The sequence below is a fragment of the Centroberyx affinis genome, unplaced genomic scaffold (assembly GCF_046629955.1).
Source record: "Centroberyx affinis isolate AG114_WGS23_722 - 3 ecotype Tasmania unplaced genomic scaffold, CSIRO-AGI_Caff_v1 ptg001863l_1, whole genome shotgun sequence".
Classification (NCBI taxonomy): domain Eukaryota; kingdom Metazoa; phylum Chordata; class Actinopteri; order Beryciformes; family Berycidae; genus Centroberyx; species Centroberyx affinis.
The window spans coordinates 48,943-72,457 of record NW_027280240.1 but is presented as its reverse complement, the minus strand read 5'-3'; the positions used below and the strand labels follow the sequence as shown (position 1 = coordinate 72,457).

At 42.4% G+C, this 23,515-nt stretch overlaps 1 protein-coding gene across 2 annotated transcripts in view; it reads right to left on the bottom strand.

Annotated features, from left to right (window-relative positions):
• LOC139653077 (transcription factor SOX-6-like) overlaps positions 1 to 23,515 on the bottom strand; it is a 142,414-nt gene that overhangs the window by 94,311 nt on the left and 24,588 nt on the right. Inside the window, exon 4 of one of the 2 annotated variants that reach the window (XM_071530034.1) lies at positions 17,829 to 17,879. In XM_071530034.1, the coding sequence (XP_071386135.1) occupies positions 17,829 to 17,863 (35 nt within the window). In that variant the 5' untranslated portion in view covers positions 17,864 to 17,879. Of the gene's footprint in view, positions 1 to 4,951; positions 4,975 to 17,828; positions 17,880 to 23,515 lie in introns of those variants that run through there. The other variant, XM_071530035.1, reaches the window with a different exon arrangement.

Sequence of the window (23,515 nt, the reverse complement as noted above, 5' to 3'; positions counted from 1 at the left end):
AAAGTCCTCCAAGTCAAATCTAGTGAGTCTTCACTCACAAATAAGTTTACACACGGTACACAGAGATTTAAAAACAAGATTTTTACTTGTGCCTGATAACATTCCTTTTTATTTACAAGCCACATAAGCAATCTCCCTTATCTTTCATGTTGATTTCATTTGATTTTGCCCTTCTATCATCTTATTATTTTCTAACCATGGATTGATTTCACTCCAAAGCAATCAAATAAAAACAAAAAAACAGCCTCTTCCTCTTTTATTTCCACTCGTCAAATTAGGAAATGATTAACATTTTAGTGTGACAGCATTTCCCCAGGCCAATAAATCCTACTTAAGGAGCTTGGAAATCAAAACCTAACAGTGGAAGACTGAATTCGCAAATCTGTCACATGCTTTCATGAATATTACAGTGAAGAGTGTACTTGACATATCAGGTGCAAAGGAAACTCATGTAAATTCCAATTTCTTTTTCCCTTTTACAACCTAACTCTTTTCTGTGCAGAATTTATACAACCAATTCGGCTTTTCTCACAATTAATGAGGCCGCAGTCATGCTGTGTGCTACAATGAATGAAATTAAACACTGTGCCAGCAAATCTAATTATGCATTTGGTATTAAATTAATAAGGGGATAATATGGCCTTCCTACTGATGTGAAGTGGAGAGAAGGAGCTAGAGCATATTTAACTCTTAATCCGCGTGGGAGGGACTCAAGGTTGAGACAGACTATGGTGTGATAGTGTCCTTGCACTTTCTGCTGAGAGCTGACCGCCAAGAGATAGGCAAAGATGTGTTCCTTTTTAAGCAAGGATTGTATAAAGCGAGACCTTCGGGCCTGATAATGCTCAAGGAAGACTGCAAATTAAGTGTATCGTCCATTTACACACACTGCTGAACTGTTATTGTCTGAGTGTATTCTATATTGAAATTATCATTCGGGGCTGTTATATCCACGCACAATAGTCTCTCTCCCTCTCTCTCTCTTTCTCTCTCTCCCTCACATGCTCTCTCCCTCTCTCTCTCTCTCTCTCTCTTCCTCTCACACACACACACACACAGCAGAGGCACCGGCACATAGTCACAGATCAGTTTGGGCAGTGAAGGGGGACCTGGACAATAGCAGCCTTAGTTAATCTCACGCGTCTAGGCAGCTGTACAAACAAACCCAGCAAGTCAGGTAGATGGCAGAGAAGAAGTCTGAGACCTGTGCCTGCCTGCCTGCCTGTCTATCTGCCTGTCTATCTGCCTGCCTGCCTGCCTGCCTGCCTGCCTGCCTGTCTATCTGCCTGTCTATCTGCCTGCCTGCCTGTCTATCTGCCTGCCTGCCTGCCTGCCTGCCTGTCTATCTGCCTGCATGCCTGTCTGTCTGTCTGCCCATGTGTCTGCATGTGTTGCCGGCTGTGTCTTTAGTGGGACTCAGCCCTCAATTTTAATCAGCCATTAAATTGTTTCCTGTAATTATATCAAATAGAAAATGATCTCAAAATTGGGGAGTGTTAATTGAAAATCAAAATTCAGAACAAAGTTCAGAGCATGCATGATAAAGTGACAGTGTGGGGAGGCTTGGAGGTAGATGGGGGCAGTAGTGGGGTTTGGGGGGGGGGAGGAAGGCACGGGGAGCGGTACACAGATTCTGACGTATTTTTTATTCATGCATCCAAAAAGCCCGAGCCTCGAGCGCAACAAGCGCCTCATCCTCAATGGAGTGTGAGAGTGAAACAAAGTAGTTCTTTTGTATTACACAGTAAATCAAGTGGTATTATTTTACCACTAAAATATTCAGTCTCTCAGGCACTTTTACTTTGGTCTCCAGCCATCAGTCAAACTGCTGAGGCGTGAGAGAGAGAAGGGGAGAGAGAGAGAGAGAGAGAGAGAGAGAGAGAGAGAGAGAGAGAGAGAGAGAGAGAGAGAGAGAGAGAGAGAGAAAGAGAGGGAGAAAGAGAGCGAGATGGAGACTCCATCCTCCTGTAACATGTGTCTACAGCAATCTTGTTAAAGAATGCAACAGATCTGCGGCAGGCTCCATAACAGTATTTGTCAGCAGGAGTTAATAATTTATTAGCAGTGCTGGGAGGGCTGCGCTCAGGCAGCTAAAGAGTGCAGAGAACCCCACTGCCCCACCCCCACCTCTGACAAGCCCTATACAATACTACCTCATATTATTGAAAGGGAAAAGGGGGAGTGCTGCAATAATTCTCTGAAAATATCTGAGGGCAACCATATGGTATTATATTCCTCATAGTCTGAGCGGGGATCAAACAGGGCTAAGATCTAAAAGAGCTTGGGTGCAATAGATCAGCATACATACAACAAAGCCATTTGATGAGGAGCAAAGGAGGGAGCACGATCCAGCTGAATGTGGGCACCACCAAGGCACAGGATCATATTCTCTGATTGAATAACACTGTTTACAGGCTTGGCCCTTATGCTCATAAAACAGAATCAGCAAAACAACCCTGTTTGCACATTCTTAACTACAGTGTATTCTAGTGCTGTTGCAATTCCTTTACTCATATCAATAATTTAATCAGTTTCTCTGGAAAATAAGCCCAATATGTGCCTTTGCATACTGAGCAGTGAGAATATGGCAAATTGAAGAGGCAGCTCATAAATCCTTGACAAGCCCTAACCCTCCCTCATGCTTGATTACACAATAACAATGGACAGCTAACAAACCAAACTAATCAATAAGTGCATGAAATGCTGCCTTCCTGCCTGCTTTCCCAAAGACAAAGCCCCAGTGACTTTGCAGACTGGAGGCAGAGAGGAGGGAGGGTCAGCCAGAAAAGAGAACTGGGCTATATATAGCTGACAATATTGCACACATTTGAAGGATTAAGACTTAAGTTCTCCAGGCGGGAGGCTCATATGGCCTGGAATGCTTTGAGTCATGAATTGTTCCCACCGATAATGTTTCATCATCACGCAAAACAACCTCTGTTTAATTGGTGAGCATGAGAGGAGTGTTGTGCGCTGCTCATCTTAGGGATCCTATGACTGCGGGGCCATGTGTCCACAGCTATCCCATTTCCTCTTTCATCGTAAAAGGCTCTGACTTTCAGCCCGCTGGATCTGCTCTTTCACACTGTTTACCTTTTATAGACAATGGTGATAAGTAACTCCACACCCTCTCCCCCACCAGCCCAGACCACCCGACCCGCCCACTTGTCTGTCTCACTCGCGACATCTTGCACCTTCGAACTTTAATGACGGGGGGGAAATATTAGACCCTTCCCTTCAGATTCTGTACTAGCAGCAGGCAAAAGGGGAGAGAAATAATCAAATAAATGATTGAAAACAAGAAAGCCATTGTTTAAAGATATGATGGGAAAGCTGTCTATGATAAATAATGGGTTTTAACTTTCCATTTGTAACACATGCACACGTGCAAGCTCACATTCACACACATAAAAACATGCTGTACATCCAAAAGATGCTTCAATTGTGTCTACAAATCAGTTTTAAATTTTAAGATATATCCATACTAATATAGAATTATATTCAGATTAAACAAAGGCATATTCAAGTGTACATTTGCCTTCTGTCGACAAGCATGTAAAATGAGCAGTTACCATATCGCAGCATTTGAGCTGCCTGGCTGACTGCATGAGATCGTCTAATAGAGCAAATTAACAGAGGTGCTATAACTGTTCTGCACTGTCACTCTGTTACAATATTGTACTACAGGAGCTACTACATATTGTATACACCAACGTGGTAGAGCACCTATGGATAGTAAAAAAATAAAATAATTTGGTTTAATTCAATCAATTGTCTGTCATGGTAACTTTAAAACATTAAAAAAATAAAGCTTAATAAATAGTAGTCTTCTTTTAAATTGAGTTACAATAGAAAAAGACATTTCTGATATTCTATTTACTCTGTATGTGTGTCTGTATCTGTGTGTGTGTGTGGGTGGGTGTGTGTGTGAGAAAGAGAGAGAGAGTTTCCCTTCAGGGGTTCCTCCTGTTCTAACAGGTGTCGTCGTAGGGTTCCTCTGGGTTCTTCACCTGCCATAATGAGATATTACTACCTGACAGTTCCCAGCTGGAGGAGCATTGACACGGTATCCACCGTTTAGCACAATTAAATTATCACCCTCCATTGTGACTGTGCCATGCTGTGCATGAGCCAGGTTTCTGGATACATAATCAACTCACAATATAGGCTGTATATCTCACACAGTTACTCCCTTTTTCACATACAGGCACACAGAGTATGCACACACATACAAACACAAACATGTTTTAGTAGATATTCTCTTTGTCAGTACATGAATATAATTCATGCAGAACTAAAAACAAACAGATAAAGCAGATAAGTGAGCACTGGAACTAAATATTTTTTTTGTCCTTCTTTATGTCAGTTTAAGTCAATGATACGCAAATTGATTTAAATCTCTTAAACCTCAGTCGACAAAGTAATTATAGATAATGATATTAAAATATGGTAAATGGTTGGGAAAATACAGATTCCCTAACAAGGTAACCTACTGTACAGTGACTGGAAAGTTGTCCAAAGGAATTTGTTTAAATTGTTCCTCCATAAATGTTGACCTTCCCCTGCAAAAAGTCAACTCAATTACACTGGCACTTCATCCTCACTTCACGCTCTCTCCTGGTGCCTTTTCTATTAGAAACCGCCACAGTTACCACAGCTAAAATCCACACTCAAAAGACAGCCACCCAGAGCAAATTAAGCAAGCCACCTGAAGTGCGCACTTTACATATTGAGCAGAGCATTGATAATTACTTTGCAGGGTAAATTATTTGCAATAATATTCTGCCAGAGGAACTGCCTTGTAGCTCACTTTAAACACTTGTGCAGCTGCCTTGGTTTGACAGCATGGTTGGTGTCCTTGCCCCCCACGCAAGGCAGAGGCAGATGCAGGTGTGAGAGTGCTTAAGTGTCCCTGTCTGTCTACTCAGGAAGGGTCGATGAGCACTCACACACTGAATCCCTCGTCGCCTCCTCCTCCTCCTTCTCCTCCTCCTCCTTCTCCTCTGGTCCCCTGTGCCACTGGCCCTTTTCCTGATCCCAGGGACACAAGCTCAGAGCTGGATGGCATAACAGCCTCTCAGTTCCCCAGGATACACACTAGTTCACTCATGCATACACTCTCTCAAATGCAGGTTGACAATCCCAAAATTCGGTACAGTCCTTTTTTTTCTGGACCTGCATCACTCTTGAGCAGAAGGTATCCACAAGAAGTGGAGCTCGAGTTGGGAGTCAAACACTTAAAGAAACACATAAATCACGAGACAGCAACAGTTCGTCCTGGACTACAACTTCAGCGTTCTCCTTAACCAGCCAAACTGCCTGCCTGCCAGAGAAAAAAGATCGAAAGACAAGAAAAGCTACTTGTTGTTTTTCCCTGTTACTCCCTCCTCTCTCTCTCTCTCTCTCTCTCTCTCTCTCCCTCTCTCTCTCCCTCTCTCTCTCTTGGCCCGCTGGGGTACGGAGTTCCCAAAGTGCCTTCTGTCGCTGCTGCTGCAGTTAAGCAAACCTCACAGCCAGTCAAGCCATCAACCAACACAACCCTATTTGCTGAGCAACAGTGGAGCTTTGTGGCTTGCCTCATAGTTGACAGTAAGTTATGAGCCCTTTGTGAGCAGGGGAAGGAAAACAGAGATCGGAATTTGGCAGGAACATAATAATACAGAATTCTCCTGTCCATGGAACCTGAAATTTTCATGGAAACAATCGAGCATTGTTGAAGGAAAGAAAAGCAACGGTGACAGATGAAATATAGCGGGGGCCCCCTTTTTGGAAAACAGTAAACAAAGCACTATTCAGGCCAGGTCCGTTCTGTCATTTATAAAGATAACTTCTTCTGTGCACTTGAGTGTTTGCAGCAAAGGGTTGCACTTCAACAAATCGAGTGTAACATCTCTCACAGTTCCCAGAAAAGTGAGTTTGGGGTGCCAAACAGAAGTGGGGGGGGGGGGACGCATCACAAGTTTCCAAAGAGATGCACAATGAGTGTATAGGGAACACAGAAATCTGAAAAGGGAAGGGAAGTTAAAAAGAAGAAAGCAGGGTCTTGGGGGGGGGGGGGGGGACTTAGATTTTGGGCCAAATAATCAAGGACAATGGCTAATTATGAAGGAGTAATTTTGGGAGCAGGAAAAGCAAGGACATTGGTGACAGTGAATGGGTTATGAGAGGAGGGGGTTATTGTACTGCATGGCAGGAGAACTATGGGCCTCAGTCTTTGGCCTGGCCATCATGAGGTCATCATTGGCAGCTTCGGTGCCCAGCAGAACTGAGGTTGGTACAACTGCCGTTTGGACATCTGGAATGTCGACACACAGTGGCCCGCTTTCTCCGCCACTATCCTAATTCCTTTCTTTTTCCTAATGTAGAAAGCTTCGCCAGTCCTGGTCAACCAAATTGGAAAATTTGCAATGTCTAAAGAAAAGAAAAGCAGTTTTGTTCTCTTTCATTCTCATCTCATAAATGGATTTTTGTAGCTAGGGGAAAAAATGAGGAAATTACCTTCAACACTGCTTTGATTAAGCTGCTCTATTCTAGGGGCTGGGAGGACAACAGCTCATTAGCTACAGTTAGTCCCACCTCTAATTCTTCTGGGGGTTTTTTCTTTACGCTATTCTTTACCTCTTTCTGAATAAATTAAGTGTTCATTGAGAAGGCTCACAAGCCACACAAATGTGTCTGCCCTTGTGACGACCAGACTTTTTTTTCCTCTTTGTCTTTAGGCCCTTGTGTGTTCTCCTAAGCAACTGTGAGAAGAAGGGCTGGGATAGAATTGGGGAGGGGAGAGAGAGTAGCCACGTTTCATGTGACACGTCAATTGGAAAATCAAAACAGGGGTAGTTCATTTGCTCCACCCAGATGAGGCCATCTAGCAGAGGCATGATGAATAGGGGTCAGGCAGGCCACACCTCAAAGATTTATGATTAAGGCTTATTATGTTGGGAAACTGACATTGATTGCTGATTTAAACCACTGAAACCAATTCATTTGCCGGTGTTGAATAGAAAGCATGGTCAACAGTGTGTATCGTTCTGACAGGTTGGACGGGAGGAAGCAGAGCAAAAGCGAAGGACTAAATGAATGGCTAGCAGCCGGCTCTGTTTGGTGGTGGTTAAAAGTTACCATGGATGATTGACAGCTGATACAAAAAAGAGAGAGGCTGAAGAAAAATGAGATCTGAGGAGCAAAACCAGAAACCCCTGCCATTGATCTGAGTAATTGCCCAAAAATTTGGTTCACAGAAGACATGTACAAGCTGCTGTTTTAGCAATGCTAAGATGGTTTCATTCACTGAGAAAACCTACAGTAAATGAATGTGAAACATAGCCCTAATAAAATCAGAGAGCTGACAGACATGGTTGAACAGAAAAATGTGCTGTATTTCCACTCTGGGGGAGCAGGCACTGTAGTGGATTAGACGCTGACTGAAACAGAAAATGCCTCAGCAGTCTGCTGCTAACCATGTGTCTGACCACTCATACTATGCTCCAACTCTCTTCTGCATTTGTCCAGAGCGATGCATAAAAAGACACAGGAGCCTGTCTGTCAACATGGAAGTTTTGCCACAAGCGATATACCTACCACAATCTATTACCCAAGTAAAATTTGTGTTGTGTTCAGAACAGATGTAAGTATGTGACGCCACATTACGCTCAGTTGCATGTTATTTTTTTCTGTGGTTGTCGGGGTCACCTCATGTTTACTAATACCTTCTCCTCTGTGTTAGTTTCTCCTTTATTTCTTTGCTGGCTGGCTCAGAAGACACATGCATCATGACAGTGCTTCAAAATGAAATCATTAACTAAATTGCTTTCTTAAAAAACCACAAGTGTGCGGCAGGGTTTGTGTCTGTGTTTGGCCGTGGGCCACGGGCCTCTGGTTCCCAGGCAGCCTCTGCCCCGGCTCTGTTGTGGTTCCCTGCCACCACACTCATTATGCTCAGCCTCAGCACAGCACGGTGCAGGGCTGCGGCTCGCCTCGCCTCACTCACTGGGCTAGTAGGAAATAATCTGGTAATCTCAAACTACTCCTCCATTTCAACTGGGGCCCCGCGCACACAAAGAGACCCTTTGTCCTGAAACATTTATGACCACCCTTTGGATCTCAATCAGTGAATCAATTGAAAACACATTACACAAATATGGTTTTATATCTGATCTTAAAATCCTAAAGGGAGTTTTCTGTAACACTGACTTAAGATTTAACGCTTTTATACTGCTATGATAATCAAACAACAATGCCTGCTGTGACTTCCCCCAAAACACAACGTTGAATGTTAAAAATAACAAAATAAATAAAATAACAATAAAAAAATCGTATCACCGTGAGGTTTTTTTAGTATTCTAGTTCTAGTTTAAGTCCATTTAACCACAAAATATCTAAGAGCATATATTTTATGAAGCATCTATGTGTAATTCGCACATGTGCGCACACGCCTACATATATACGCACATACACATTATGTAACAAACAAAATCTCAAAACAGCTTTTTGGACATTGTCTATCTATCGGCCTCAAATAGATTTAAATAAACAAAGCAAACAGAACAAGGCAAATAGCCGGTGAAGGCCAGACAAATATTTGATAAGAAGATAGGGCTGTATGACAGGGTAGCTGTGGACCCCACCTCCCGATGCCTGGACGCCACTCCCCCACCCCCACCCCCCTATCCCCCCTCACACACACACACACACACACACACACACACACACACACACACCTTCCCCTAAACCCCCCCTCAGCCCTGCCTCTGACTGTCTATCTGCTCTCTGCTGAGCTGAAGGTAGCAGATGTGTCTTTCACAGCCTGTAGAGTGTGTAACCAATCTGCAAACAATAGCTGGGACTTGGCAAAGGTCGTCGCACTTGCAACACACTCTTTACAGTAAAGGGCACCAAAATCCCATTGGCCATTTAGGAAAACCGTGCCCATTAGTTTTCTTTTACTTTACAGGTCACTAAAGCATATTAGCGGGAGCAGCAGTGCATATTTGTGTGTGTGTATCGGTGTGTATTAGTCGGCCACTACAATGCTATTTGAGCTCCTAAGTAAGCCCCTTACCCAAGTTTAAGTCACCTCCTTGACCTCCTGTTAAGCTAACAGTTGGTGTAAACATGTTCAATCCTATTAACCTAATAATATACATGGAGCTGGGTACAGTAGTCACAGTGCAGTGTGCTAGAAGCCACTCTCTGAGTCTTAATTACAACAGACAGCCATGACAGAGAAACAGATCCAGCACCAGTCAAGCCTTCTAATACCAACCACTGTGTCCACAGCAGAGGGGACAACAAATGGGTAATTAGATATCACAACATTAGATCAGATGTTGCCTCTGTTCAATATTATTCAAAGTTTATTTAATGGATTTCAATGTCGTGGATATAACACATTCAAAGGGAAAATTTTTGTTATCATAAATCAACACCATATATACCACCATATATATTGTAAATATATTAAAGTGTAAAACATATGGCATGATATACTAAAAAAATAGGACAAATGTTTTCTCACAGTTATAGTGAGCATGCTGTAGACCATAAAGGGACATTCAGCTTTAACATAACATTTTATTTACAAATTACCAAGTACAGTTTAGTCAGACTCATGCCTTCAGTTGTAATTAGTGTATTGTGCTCTGTTTAACTGTATAGAAACGAGTGAAAGACAATAAACGGAGCAAATGGCACTGTATACATTTCTTGATAAACATTATATTGTTTGCTTAGATTATATTGATTCAACATGACAAAATGTTTGTCTTCTTGTCCAAGCATGTTCTGCCTTTGTAAATCAATCAACATATCCTAAGAAAGAATGTTAATGCCTGATGCTGATGTCGGCTTCTAGGAGTGACCATCTGCTAGTCAGCCAGCATATGATGAATCAGGTTACAATTGAATCTAACTACATTTTAATTGTTCATTTCAATGATGTCTAATAGGCCTAGATAATAAAGCAAATCAGCAGGCTGTGCGCTGTACACCCTAGATATGATGTGGTGTTTGATATTTTGAAAAGCAACGTGTTTTTCCTATTTCGTTTGCATGTCTGTGTGTTGGAGAGTGGGGGTGCAGAGTTTGTAGTCTATAAACTCTCCTCTCTGGTGTCAGCAGGGCAGCCGTCCAGGATCAGGCCGGCATATCAGCTATAAATGGCATCTACATCACTACAGCACAGGCTAAAAATACAGGACCTGGTTTCTTCCTTTTCCCTCTATTCTCAATTGTGTCTCTAACTGAACATAGCAGCTGAGAAACTCTACACCAGAAAGTCTGTAAGACAAGCTTTATGTGAAAAAATGAATATTGTTTTATTGAGTAGGTAACAAATTATTTCCCCGTATTTCAAGACGAAGACAAAAGTCCATAGTTTGTAGTATGTATGGGCATCAGGAGAGGCTTGTTTCATTGGCTGGCAAGCCAGGTTTCGAGAAAGCTCTCTATAAAAGCTATCACTCAAAACTTTCAAAATTTCCCACATCCCCCTCCTGTGGGTGTGCCTGTAAAGTGCTTCACTCCCCTCTCCTGAAAGGCTCTAAGGGATTGCATCATGGGACAGAGTGTAAGACTATGGTAGCAACATACTGTAACATGGGGGAAATACCTCATGTCGGATGATTCATAAACACCCTGTGCATTGGCTGGTTGGCCAGCCACAAGAAACTGTGCTGTACTGGTTGTAATGGTAGAGCTGACTGTGCCCAATGCCAACTCCCTACACTGGTGTTGTTCAGGGACTAAGGGGGGCTAAGGGGAACCAGCCCTCCTACACACACACACACACAAACACACACACAGTCAGATTATAGCGTGGCTCTGTTTTAATTGAGTCCCAGCCTTTGTGGTGTCTGTTATCTCTGACTAATAGCATACATTGGCCCTCTCTCATTATCAGAGTGGGTCTTTATCAGGGACCCTTGTTTGATACAGTTAGAGTTAATGCATTATGAAGCACACACCAAGAGTCAGCAGTGATCTGCATATTCAATAACTTCCGTAATTATATGCGCAATTCATCAGATGGGATGTGATTGCAGGGGAAGTGGAATAGAGTGGAATAGAGAGGAGCAGAGAGGTCTGATTCCTGGAGGACAGAAGTCTAATCACAAAACTAACATGATAATTGAAATCTAAATTGAAAGGCTTAGCTCTCAGGGAGAGTATGTCAGACATGGAGTGTAGAGGTGCTTGCGAGAGTGAAAGAGAGAGGGGGAGACAGAGAAAGAGAGAGAGAGAGAGAGAGAGAGAGAGAGAGAGAGGCAGCAAAAATAAGTCTTAAACAACACATGAGTACACACAAGCCAACTCCACTCACTCTATACACAATACACTAAAATAAAAAAATAAAAAATTAGGGGTACTTCACACCATGAGATGCTGAGAAGATCCAAAAGGTGGCTCTAGGATCCCAATAAGTGGTGAGACTCTTAGAGAAGCTCCTTTAGAGAGCTTTGAAGAACCTTTAGAGAGCTTTGAAGAACCTTTAGGGAGCTTTGAGGAACCTTACAATTATAAAAGAAAAAAAAATCCCATTGGACTGTTGGATGGAATTTAAATATATTTTCCAGCATTCTTTAAAAATCTTTCGAACATTTTTGTAGTTTTTCAATAATTATGTTTGTGTATAGGTTACTTCCATTGTGTTTCCCTAAAAACTTTCTCAAGCCACCTTTTCTTTTCTGTGTACTGCACCAGTGTAGCACCACCGCTTCCTACTAACATGTATAGAGGCAATGAATTTTCAATGCAGGGGAAAGAATATCTCATCTTCTTTAACTAGTCCTGGTCTTGGAGCGTGTGCGTCAGAGGGCAGTTCAATAATTGCTCAATATTCCACACTGTCACACTGTGTCTTTGCCTGAAAGGACTCCGCTACACGGCCTTCAAGTCCCTGTTTTCACGAGGTGAGCAAAGTTATTGGACAATTCTGCTTAAGCAGTATAACACAACAATTGTCTGAAAGGAGTCATGTTCTTCACTGGTCAGAACAGGAAGGTCCCCAGCTCACCTTCAGAGTGTATAATCACTTTAGCTGTTCATTCACTGTCCTTTCACTCAGCACTTCGCCACGTTAGGACAGATATGGAGACTCAGATACAGAAAATACAAATGTCAAAGTTACATCCAGAGCCACCTAGCTTGGGTTTTAACAGGTATTCCTTCCTTTCACAGTAGCAAATTGAACAAAGTTTTATTTTCCCCAAGCGCACTCTGTCAAATTATGCATAATCCTACAAACAATTTATTTTCAGATACAGTCAATCAGAGATCGGAGACACTGCACTGAAATGCAGCTGTCCTCCGATTCACCTCAGAGGCAGTGTTGTCTTCAGATTCACTTCTCGTGTTTTACTCATCAGGAACGCAACTAGAAAAGTACTGCGGAAGAGAGAGTCCTCTGTCCCGTTCTCCTCTCCCCTCCCCCCCCTCTTCTCCGCTGTCCCTCCCAACCACAGGATTCATATTCAGCCCTCAATAACGTTTAATTAGTAATGCCAAATTCATTAACCTGTACTGCTGTTCCGCTGGCCTCAGCCATAAATTAGCTTAATGTGAGCAGACGTATTGCAGCTGTAATAAGGGACATAAAACTCAAAGAGAAACACATACTGTGCCTCCGTAGTCATGGATCATTATAACTCAGCCATGTTTTAGAGGGAGAGCATTTCCTTTCAGAGCAGCAGCTCTTTAGCAGCTCTTAACTATAAGCCTATCAAACAAGTTTTTTTTTTTTCTTGTAATGCTCACAGAAACTTGTCTTTATGTTCGCTGAAATAAAATGGATATTATGAAAATGCATTACCCAAGACTACCACTTCATATATATTTTCATCACCACTTTTCACCTCTAATAATGTTTTCAGTACTTTAAAATACTGTGGCTATAATATCATTATAGTGTTTTGTGGAAATAAATTGGAAAGGACCGGAAAAAATTATATAATGTGCTGATCATATGCAGCTCTTTCTGTCAGGAAAGGATACACTGGTTGAATCTAAAGGTGTTTTTTAGATTCATCTAGGAGTTAATGTTGTTGCCAACAGAGTATGTTGAGGTGCCAGAAACCAATGGAGGATCGGTTTCCACTCTTGTATCAGTAAAAGAGACGCAAGAGACAATTTAAAGAGCTTCTGACAGCTCCTTCTAATTGGAGAAGTTACTTTCCCTCCAGGTCTTTGGCATCTAGTTTGTGTTTATTTAATCAGCTAAGGGAATGAGTACATTTTGGCCGTGTGGTGTGTTACCCCATTATCACAAGGCGATGTTCTACCAACAGATGCATCTCTCACCCAGCCTTTTCCCTCTCTCCCTTCCGTCAGTATGTCTAAAATGGCTGAACTTCAGGTTTTGTTTCTTAGGCAGATAAATGGAGTCACAAAACAAACTGCTATTGTAAAAACCTCGGATGACCTTCACTGTCCTAGGATTACACGTTGACCTTTCCGCTCCTCTATCCCCCAGTGATCTCGCCTAACAACTCTCACCAAAGAGCCTATTAGGCCTGGATCCCACTTTGTTGTTAAAAAGGGTCTTGTCCTTTCAGAACACTCTCTTTCTTGCTTTCTATTTTTTCAAGCATAGGTGGTGGAGGAACACAAGTTCATTGTTCCCTCGCAGATGGAAGTTGGAGTTACTACGGTAACAGCTCTAATCCTTCTTTTTACCACCTTTTTCATATTATTGGCCTATCGAGTGCTACCTTTTAAGTCACAGGCAGAGCTCTCACTCACTTTTAATTAGCTATGATTCTATTTGCCAGGAGACAACATGATGAGCTAATCGAAATTTGCGAAATAATGACGTACTGCAAGCAGCTACTTCTTTCTCCTGAGGCCTGCTCCAAGAATAACAATAATGAGGCCATTATCGAGGATCGCACTTTAAAACGCTGCCCTGCCACCAAAACAGAGGACGTAATTGTTCTGGTGTTTTCCATACAATCAACAACCCATTGTTGATGACTTGAGAACTAAGGGAGCAAAGAATGGGTGCCATAATGATTGGTCTGTGCTGCCATGAAGACCCTGTACAAAATTGTCCGCTGAAGAAGGGCCTCGATAGACTACTGATTTGGTTGAAAGGGCTGTGGATGAAGACAACTGTCTGGCTTTTTAGAAAAATGTCCTTTCTGCTTTTTGTCTCTCTTGCCGCTCAAATAGCCCCCAAGCCGCATTAGAGAAGAACCATTCATATGGTGAAAGGCTGGAGTCACACAGGCTCATGTGAAGGGGCCACACAGTTGCTGGAGAGAATGGCCATTTATATAACCTCCCTCTATTCCTAGCAAAATTATAACTGATCTCAAGCAGAAGATGGAAAATGTGTTTTTAGTTATCTATCAGAAGACGACCAAGTGCCCCCAAAAGAATAATGTCATAGTAACCTCTGTGAACAGTGCTACTATCCATATATAAAAAAAATCAATTTAGTTTACCATCATGTACGTCAACTGAGCTTTTTCTAACATGTCAAGACGACTTCATTAACTTAATTAAGATAACTTCATATCTATGCTACTAACTGTGCAGCCCAGCCATTTGGAAATTAAAAGATTGCACAGAGAGTAGATTATGTTACACAGAGATTGATAAAATACAATATTTTGTAAAAAAAAAAAAAATGTTCCATGTCTAAACTTAGTGGGTGAGAGCTCAGAGGGGTTGTACAAACATGGCGCTGCACCCTATTAGCTGTGCTCCATTGTAAAGGAGTGAGAGGGGCAGAGCTGGAGGGCAGAAGGAATGCTAAGTGGGCCCCTTAGCCTAGTCAACCTTCAGTGGGTTTCATTTATCTTCATCTTGTTAGACTAAATTAATTAACAATCTCAATGTTACACACTTTCTCCTTTCATTACATCAAATAATGGCAGAGATGTAGGGGGAGGTCCTGCCCACTGGGACTAGACAGAGACTGCCGAAGACATCTCTCTCTCTCTCTCTCTGTCTCTCTCTCTCTCGCTCTCTCTCTCTCTCTCTCTCTCTCTTCTCTCTCTCTCTCTCTCTCTCTCTCTCTCTCTCTCTCTCTCTCTCACACACACACACGCTCCATTTCTCAGTCTCTTTCACAACACAAACGAAAACCTGTTAAAATTCTGCTATAAACTTATGAAAAATGGATCTGAAACACCTCTCCACCACAACAAAGAGGATAAATTTGAGGCTTACAATAACGTGAGCATGAATAGTCGTCCTCCACTAAAATACACTGTGCACATTGTATAATTCAGAGAACTCTTTCACTTTGTTACAGATATATCGGTTGTCATGGATTGGGAATTTTAAACAGACTGACATTATCTTCAAGAGACAGTACAAAGGCTTTGAGCTTTATACTAAATAAGGAGTTCACCTGTTAAGATTTTTCCCATCACATCTGAAGAGTTTGATGTATTTTTCACAAGGACTACTCATGACCGCGTATCAGGTACCATTAAGAAGCAGCATTTCTCTCGACTGAAAGTGGATACTTTTACGGCTATTGCAACTTACTGTATGTACTGTATGACTCAAAACCAACTGCATGACTCATTACCATAATGAAGGGTCTGTCCGGTGTGTTACTGAGATATGACATAGAAAAAGTCATAAACATCTGTTCGTTGGAGCAGAGATTAAAAAGACAACATGTCCCCTCTGAGTGCTACAAAAAATATATGTATTAATTAAGTCACAAGTGTGAGCTGCTGTCATACATCTAGATAGTTGCACTCACAAAGCCCCCTTTGACCTAATTCAGCTGCTTGAGAAAAGATAGACAGGGATTCCTCACTGGAGGAATGTGCAACTGCCACATCCATCCACCCCTGTTTCTATCCTTTTCTCCCCTTCCACCCCTCCCGCCCCCGCTGCACACCCCTCCCCAGGACACAAGTCTCTGCCAAGCAAAAGGGCTAACCCTAAAGCAAAGCCTGCCTTTAATCTTGGCCTGATTGTTGAGGCCTCCGTGCTCCAATCTCCAGCCAGCGTGCGTGATATCTTTCTACTGGCACTTCTCCTTTAATTAAAACAGACATTGACAGAAGGATGTGGATTAGGAGTGCAATAATGTGTTTACTTAGAATAATCACAGTGTTCTCTCGCAGCAACGCGTCCGACAAAGAACAAAAGGAAATTGTTAGGACACAGCCAAAGTCAAAGGTCATGTTTCTTGTTTTTTTTCCTATTCTTTGTTAGTTTGTAGATGCAGGATTTGATGTGGACAAGATCTCTGGTGAATTGGAGAGGTGCTGCTCTCTGTCTCACTGGTTTCGACAGGTGGTGAGAGTCAAACGCAATCCTCCACTCTGTAGCATTAGTGGAACAACGAGCGGAAATGAACATAGGCAGCGTGTTCTCGAAGATTCAACATCCTGTATGCCTGAATAACTCCAGTCAAACACAGCAGATACACCGCACTGAATAATTGGTGCCATGCCACAGAAGAGATTATAGATTTTTTTTTTGCATGAGGGAGATATTTTACATTAGTTTACTTCAAGTTCAATAGATTTCATTTCCGTTTAAAGCTGATAAAATGACACCTTTAATTAATTTGTTAAATATCATTTTTTCCCCAAAACAATTTAAGTTATATTGAGTTAACAAACTTTTTTTTTTTCAAAACACGGTTAAGTCATAGACGTTCTTGTCAAAAAGTCTATGTGAATCTGATTCATGTAATAGAATTACACATAATTGGACCCAATTGCAATTCAATCAGAACTCAACATTTGTAAAGCCCTTTAGGATTTATTTTTTAAACTTGTAGGACTCTATCAATCTTATTATTAGTATGGTCTTAAAGGATTCAAAAGATAAATACATTTTTATTGCATGCTCTTGTATTTTGGAACCAATTTGAACAGATTTTCCTATTGAATTCCTACAGGACATTTTGACTAAGGAGAGTAATGGTATCAAATTGTCCTTTCTTTTTAAAATGCCCCCAACAGTTCTAAGAGAAAAAAAAAATGCTGTTAATTTAATCAAATAAGTGACCTTTTGAAAAAGAAATCAAAGAGGATTCATTAGCTTTAGTAAAGTTTGGCTGACAGCAGCTTTGAAAGGCAGATGCTGCTGCTGTGGCTTCTAATGAGCCAACCCTAATTAGGGAGCAACACTGGAGCCTAGAGAAGGTGGTTCACTAGGAAAGGAGCCAATGGTAAATACGCTCTCTTATTTACTTCCTCTGTGTGTAATGACAGCACAAATTTTTAATTAGAATCACAGGAAGGGTAAAGACAAAAAATGTAAATCTTTATGGTAGGTTGAATACAAACACAGAACTCAACAGGAAACAACAGAACATCACAAGACCGATATGCCACCCCCAGCCTTACCCCAACCACCCTGATTAGGCCGGCGAGCTAGGGAGGGCAGATGGGGGAGAGCGGTCAGACAAAAGCATGCAGTGTAAAGACACAGAAAGCCTGATCTAAGACCTGCAGGTCCACTAAGCTGTGAAGGGGAGAGGAAGGGAAAGAGGGGGGGGGGGAGTCTACATCTGTCCCGGAGGTTGAACTGTGCTTTCAGTCTGACTGTAGGCTATCGGGGGTGAGCATGCCAGTCAGCCACACAGTGCATGAGCACAATCATAACATACACAGCTTGGGTAAATAAGTTAGAATCCTTGTTTCACACAGAACAAATATACAGACACGCACACACACACACACACACACACACACACAAACAAACATATGCACACACACACACACACACACACACACACACACACACACAGAACAAGGTCTAAAGCTAAAATATGTGTCAGAAAGTTTAACCCCTGTTAGCCCACTACCACCCGATCTATGATCCTAAATGGCAACAACGGAAATGAAACTAACCTCAGTAAAAAGCTGCTACGAAGAAAGCCCTCCATGTCAGCGTGTGGGGTTCTGCGGCAGGAGAAATACACAGAGAACCATTTTAACTATGAAAAGAGGAATAATCAAGAAGAAGAAGAAAGAGGAAAAGAAAGAGAGACAGGAAGAAAGAAAGAAAATGAAAGAAAGAAAGAAAGAAAGAAAGAAAGGAAGGAAGGAAGGAAGGAAGGAAGGAAGAAGAAAGAAAGAAAAAGAAAGAAAGAAAGAAAGAAAGAAAGAAAGAAAAGAAAAACACAGAGCATACATCTTCCTCCTATAATAAGGCATGTCTTTAATTAAAGCAGAAAGATGGCTAGGAACCCATCCTCTCTTTTTATGAACTGACATCATTAATTATACCTCTTTTCCATCGAGGGAGTGGATTTGCATACAACATTGGTTTGCATTGAGAGCCTGATGATATGTTTGCATCAAATAAACTCTACTGCCTACTGATCTCCATACAGTGTTTCCAGGGCTGTGCGCAGAGATATACATCCAGGATCGTAACCACAGATCCCAGAGCAGCCCCGGTCTACTCAGAGTAGCCAACGGTGGTCCAGCTGCAGCCCATGTGTGGCGAGGGAGCTGTGGCTTCTGGGAGCCTGGCCACAAGGGATCCAAGCTGGGACACACAGCGCCAATGAGGCAGGAGGATGTGGTCATGATGTCACCACTCGCAGGGGTCGTTCAGAAGCCTCACTCACAAAATACTGGAGGCACATGGCTAAAAATGACTTACAACAGGTTTCCATTAGCCTGTGTTATTGGGCTGTAGAATATACACTTTTATTGTTTTAAGATTGGTTGGAAATTGATTTGGGGCTTCCATGTGCTTTGTTTTAAGTGCTAAAAACAAGCAAAACAGATTTGCGAGTGGAACTGTGTTCACTGGTTGCAATATTACTCAGATTTCAAAACTACCCTAAAATAGAGATTCAGCCACTAAAATATGGCAAGGATATTCTCTTACAAAAGTATTTTCAGCATGTTAAACAATCATTTCTGTTCAACATTTCATCACTGCACCATCCCCGTCCTGTTATTCATCACTGAAATTTCATGACTTTCAAATTCAAGAGCTATAAAGTGTGCATTTCAAAATTCCTGCTGAAAAATTCAATACTCTGAGCCAGTAATGGAAGGAAAAAATACTAATTTGTGAACTTCTCCTGCTGCAGCGCTGAGCTCCCTCATGCACATCATCATGAATAACATGAAACACAACAGCAAATGACATCTCAGTCCTAAACACCTTCAGCTTTAGTGACATGGGTGTAATTTGGCATTTTCTCCCCCTGCTCTCCTGGCTTATGAGACAAAGCCTCTGAGAGAATGGAAAGAATGAGCTGGGCCCAAGGACACTGTGCCTTTCAGTCTGGCCAGCACTTAGCAAGGCAGTGGATCCACAAGGCCCAGAGGGCTCAGTCGAGACTTTTCTCACAATAAGGTGTCTAGGGAGGGGGGAGTGGCATAGCCAGGGGCGCTGCTGCTCTGCTCTCTTCTCCACTCAGCTGGGCCCAGCGCACATAATACCATCACCACACCACAGCACACCAAGCCAGTGACAACGTGAGAAAACAACCGTCAAACAGTGCAGAGCAGATCAAGCGTGTCTCCTCACTTCTCTGAGTGCAAAAAGCACACATACTCTACGGCAGGCACACACACAAACTCAAACATTCACTCACACACACACACACACAGAGGAGTGTGCTGCCAAACTCACATGCACACACATATGAACACACACACACACACATATATATATATACAACTTTTGTTCAGAAATTGGGAAGAGCCCAATGAAACACATAATTGCATTATGGGATTTGATGCAAAACCTCAACAAACCCACACTGAGAGGATATAGAGAGGACTCTTTTATCACTGAATATACTGTATATATGCTTTACTGGCACCTGAATCCTTCAGCAGGCTGACTAAAACAGAGCAGTGCCAGGAGAGGAAATGAAATAGATTAGGCCACACTCAGTTTCTATCTTTATCATTGGTTTTATTCCATAACCTTCGTTCTTTCACTGTCTCTCTGCTTGTGTTTCCTCAGCTGGACCTGCTGTCTACAATCCCATTGTGGTCATGGAGACAACTGAACTTAGCCTATGGAAGCAAAGGTGCGGTTTGGAGACCAAACTCAGGAAAAAGTGACTGAGCCACATTGTATTTGCTCTTCTCCATAGATCAAAAAAAAAAAAAAAAAAAAAAACAAGAATGGTTTTAAATTAAGACCAGGCCATAATTCAAGGGCAGACTGTTTTTTTGGTGAAGGAGAAGTGGGGAGGATAGACATCAATGTTAAAAGACACTAAGCTGGCCTGGACCAGGCTGAGCGGCACGGCAGCCCTTTCGAAGAACGAGCCCCTGCCAAAAGCTGCCTCTGCCTAACCAAGTCTCTCACCATCTGCAACAAATGTGCTCTATTAAAGCAGTACCATATGGACAACAAGCTAGCTATTAACACGGCTTCAGCACATCCCCTTAACCTAGCCCAGATTTCGAACTTCCAGTCAAATTGACTGCTGATTTAATGCACCGCCAGCAGCCATGTGGGTCTTGGCACGAGACGGCCTTCAGTCATTAACAGGCCCATGTAGTGCGAAGTGCGCAGCGAGACACAGAGGCTACCTACATAGATCCTGATCTATCTTACAACTGACTATATCACAGGTTGCTTCGTATGTCTCTTAACCAAACCCATCCGAAAAAAGCAGTAATTGACAAAGGGGAGGACAGAGAGGAAGGGCCGCTGTGCTGATCCAGGAACTCCAACCTTCTTAAAAAGTGAACCAGGGCTCAAAACGTCCTATTGTACCGAGTGGAAACAAGCTTATGAAGCAAGTCTACCCATAGAGCTGCTTCAGTGGCAGCCTGACTGGTGGCTTGTGCCTCAGTTCTTCCACAGTGATGGAGAGTGCAATTGCTCCCTCTGCATGGAGCCAAGATGGCAGTGATTAACCCTGCAGGGTGTGTGTGGTGGGGGGGTGGGGGGGGCTTTAATCCCTGTGGGCCGGGTGGCCATGTTGACGCCTCTCCCCTCTCTGAGTCATGGGCAGACCCACCCACCGCTCACAAAGCCATGCTCTCTTCTCCTCGACCATGACGCCACGGCTATGAGCGCTCTGTTCTACGACCCAGAGACAACACACACACACACACACACCAAATCAATTACAGTTCTGTGGCTTTAACCCGACTCCAAAGTTCAGTAAATTCTGTTTGTTTATTTTTTTCTCCTCCTGTCTCAGCTCCTTAGATACTGTACATAATTAGAGTGGAAACACATTTTCTCCCCTCAAAAGCCTGAATGTATACAGAGCTTTGGACTTATAGAGACAAACTCTTGGCACTTGTGAGAACACAGCTTATTTTATTTTTTAACCTAGTCACAATTATCAACCAATGTTGTTCTCCATAATCTGTCCTGACCCTTTTTATTTCATCATACCAGGCCAATAGCATGAAAACAGATTTTTTTTTTTTTTTCAAATGGCAACTCCCAGGTAATTATGAAATCTTTAGCTGCTGACTGACCACTGAAAGGCAGGCTCTTTGAGAAAGGTTGAAAGTCAATAGGATGCTGAGTTTGACAATGCTAAGGCCAATTAGTCTTTTGTCAGTGGTCAGCCTTGTGTCTTCAGTGAGAGTGAATGTATTCACACAGACTGAGAAACACACACACACACACACACACACACACTTTGCCTTGCATGAGCTAGTTTTGCTGAATAAAATACATTTAGAAAGATAATGTGTGATCTGCAAAGGATTGAACCGCTCACTCTGAAATAAGATGTGCTGGTATGTACAATCCAGAGCATTCTCGATCATTTCTTTTACTATTGTAAATACACCACAGTTATTTGTTTTAATAAATTAGTGTTTAAGTCTTGAGCATTAAATACAAGAAGAGCTTGCTATCATTGTTCCAAAACAACTCTGCCAGTAGTGTCCCTGTGCAGATTCAAGTGATAAGCTAAAGACTGGCTGATGACAGTCTAATTAAATAAGCTCTTCAGAGCTCTCAGTGGAGCAGGGGGGATGTGTGAAAAGGTACTGTTAGTTAGAGAGGAGGGAGATCCAGGGAAAAAAGCTGTCCAAGCGATCCCAGTGTCCCAACAGACAGCTTTACGCCACCTCAACACCCAGTCACATGAAATATGCTGATACCTGGTCCAGCACATGTGCACTTGCCCACACACATTGACATACCAGCATACACCTACAGGCTGGTACATAAACACACACACACACACACAAGGGTTTGTGTGCACACACACCTTATGTCACCTTACCTAATGGCAATAGTGTCCCATCCACCCCCCAAACCCCCAGCCCCCAACACAAGCACACACACACATGCACACACATCAGAGTCAGAGCTGCCAGATGAGTAGTGAATTAATTTGTGTGAGCCACTCTAACATTAGGAAGGTGTGTTGAAAGGTGTCTGCTCATGTTTCAAATTAAACGCGCTGCTGGTCAGCATTAGCACCTCGCCACCCGTCGGCAACTGACACTTAGGGGGCTGGGGGGATGGGAAGAAGGAGGGGAGCCCATCCGCCGTTCACACTGGAATAATTAGAACATGTCAGGAAGAATTAATTTCCTCATTTTTCAAAAGGATACACAGAAATTACCATGTTATTATATGACAGGGTCCCTGGGAGGATTGGATTAAATTTGATTTCTAGCGCAGCCCACACAACAAATTAAAGTCATAAATAAGATGGAAAGAAGCGGGGCACAGAGCATATGTTTATGGCAATGAGTGAAGCCAAGGGACCAGAAACAACTATCTTCATTTCATTTTATTTAAATCAGGCCGACACCGTGTGTCTGAATGACAGCAGTTGCTAATGGGTCCAGATTAGAGGCTCCTTGATATTAGCACAGAGATCCAACCACTTCTACTCGGAGGCAATGGAACGTATGTAGGCTACTAGACTGGGTCTATTCTGTACAGAATTACGAGCTGAGCCAGTAAATTGCCTAATTCAGACATTACCACAAAAAAAACATCTCTGAACTTCATGCTGAGATTAATTAATGCAGACTGCATTCGTTGATTTCTCAGAAAGATCTGCAAGCAATGGTTTTATAAACATATCACTCATTAACTAGTGTTCTCAACCTTAATTCTCGTCAGCCTGTTTAAGAGTTTTAAGTAAGTTACAGAGTAATGATATTATACCCGGCCCAAGTCAGTCAAACTCGTTTTGGTGTCGGCCGTCTTCAGAAATGTAATGGCTGAATTTACTACAATGAGTGTCATGTTGCTAGATAAATGACACACTGCCATGTGCAAGAACAATGGCATTTGCAAGCTGACTGTAAAATATAATCACATTTTAGCTATGCATTTATCTGCATTGGAAAAGTGATTAAAGTTACTTAATTTACCATACAGCAGATAAAAGCATCACAATAGGAAAAAGTAAGCCTCAAAAGATGAATAGAGGAGAATCAGACTAGATGTTGCTAGATATGGAATATTCCTCATCTAATCCAGAATTTCAAGAATTTCAACAGCATGTTCGACTGACCCAGTCAAGCAACACAGGCTCCCTCTCTCTCCCGAGGCTCAGATTAGACTTGTTGGCTTACTATTACAATTCAATACAGGCCTGCCTGGGAAGAGTTTTTCAACT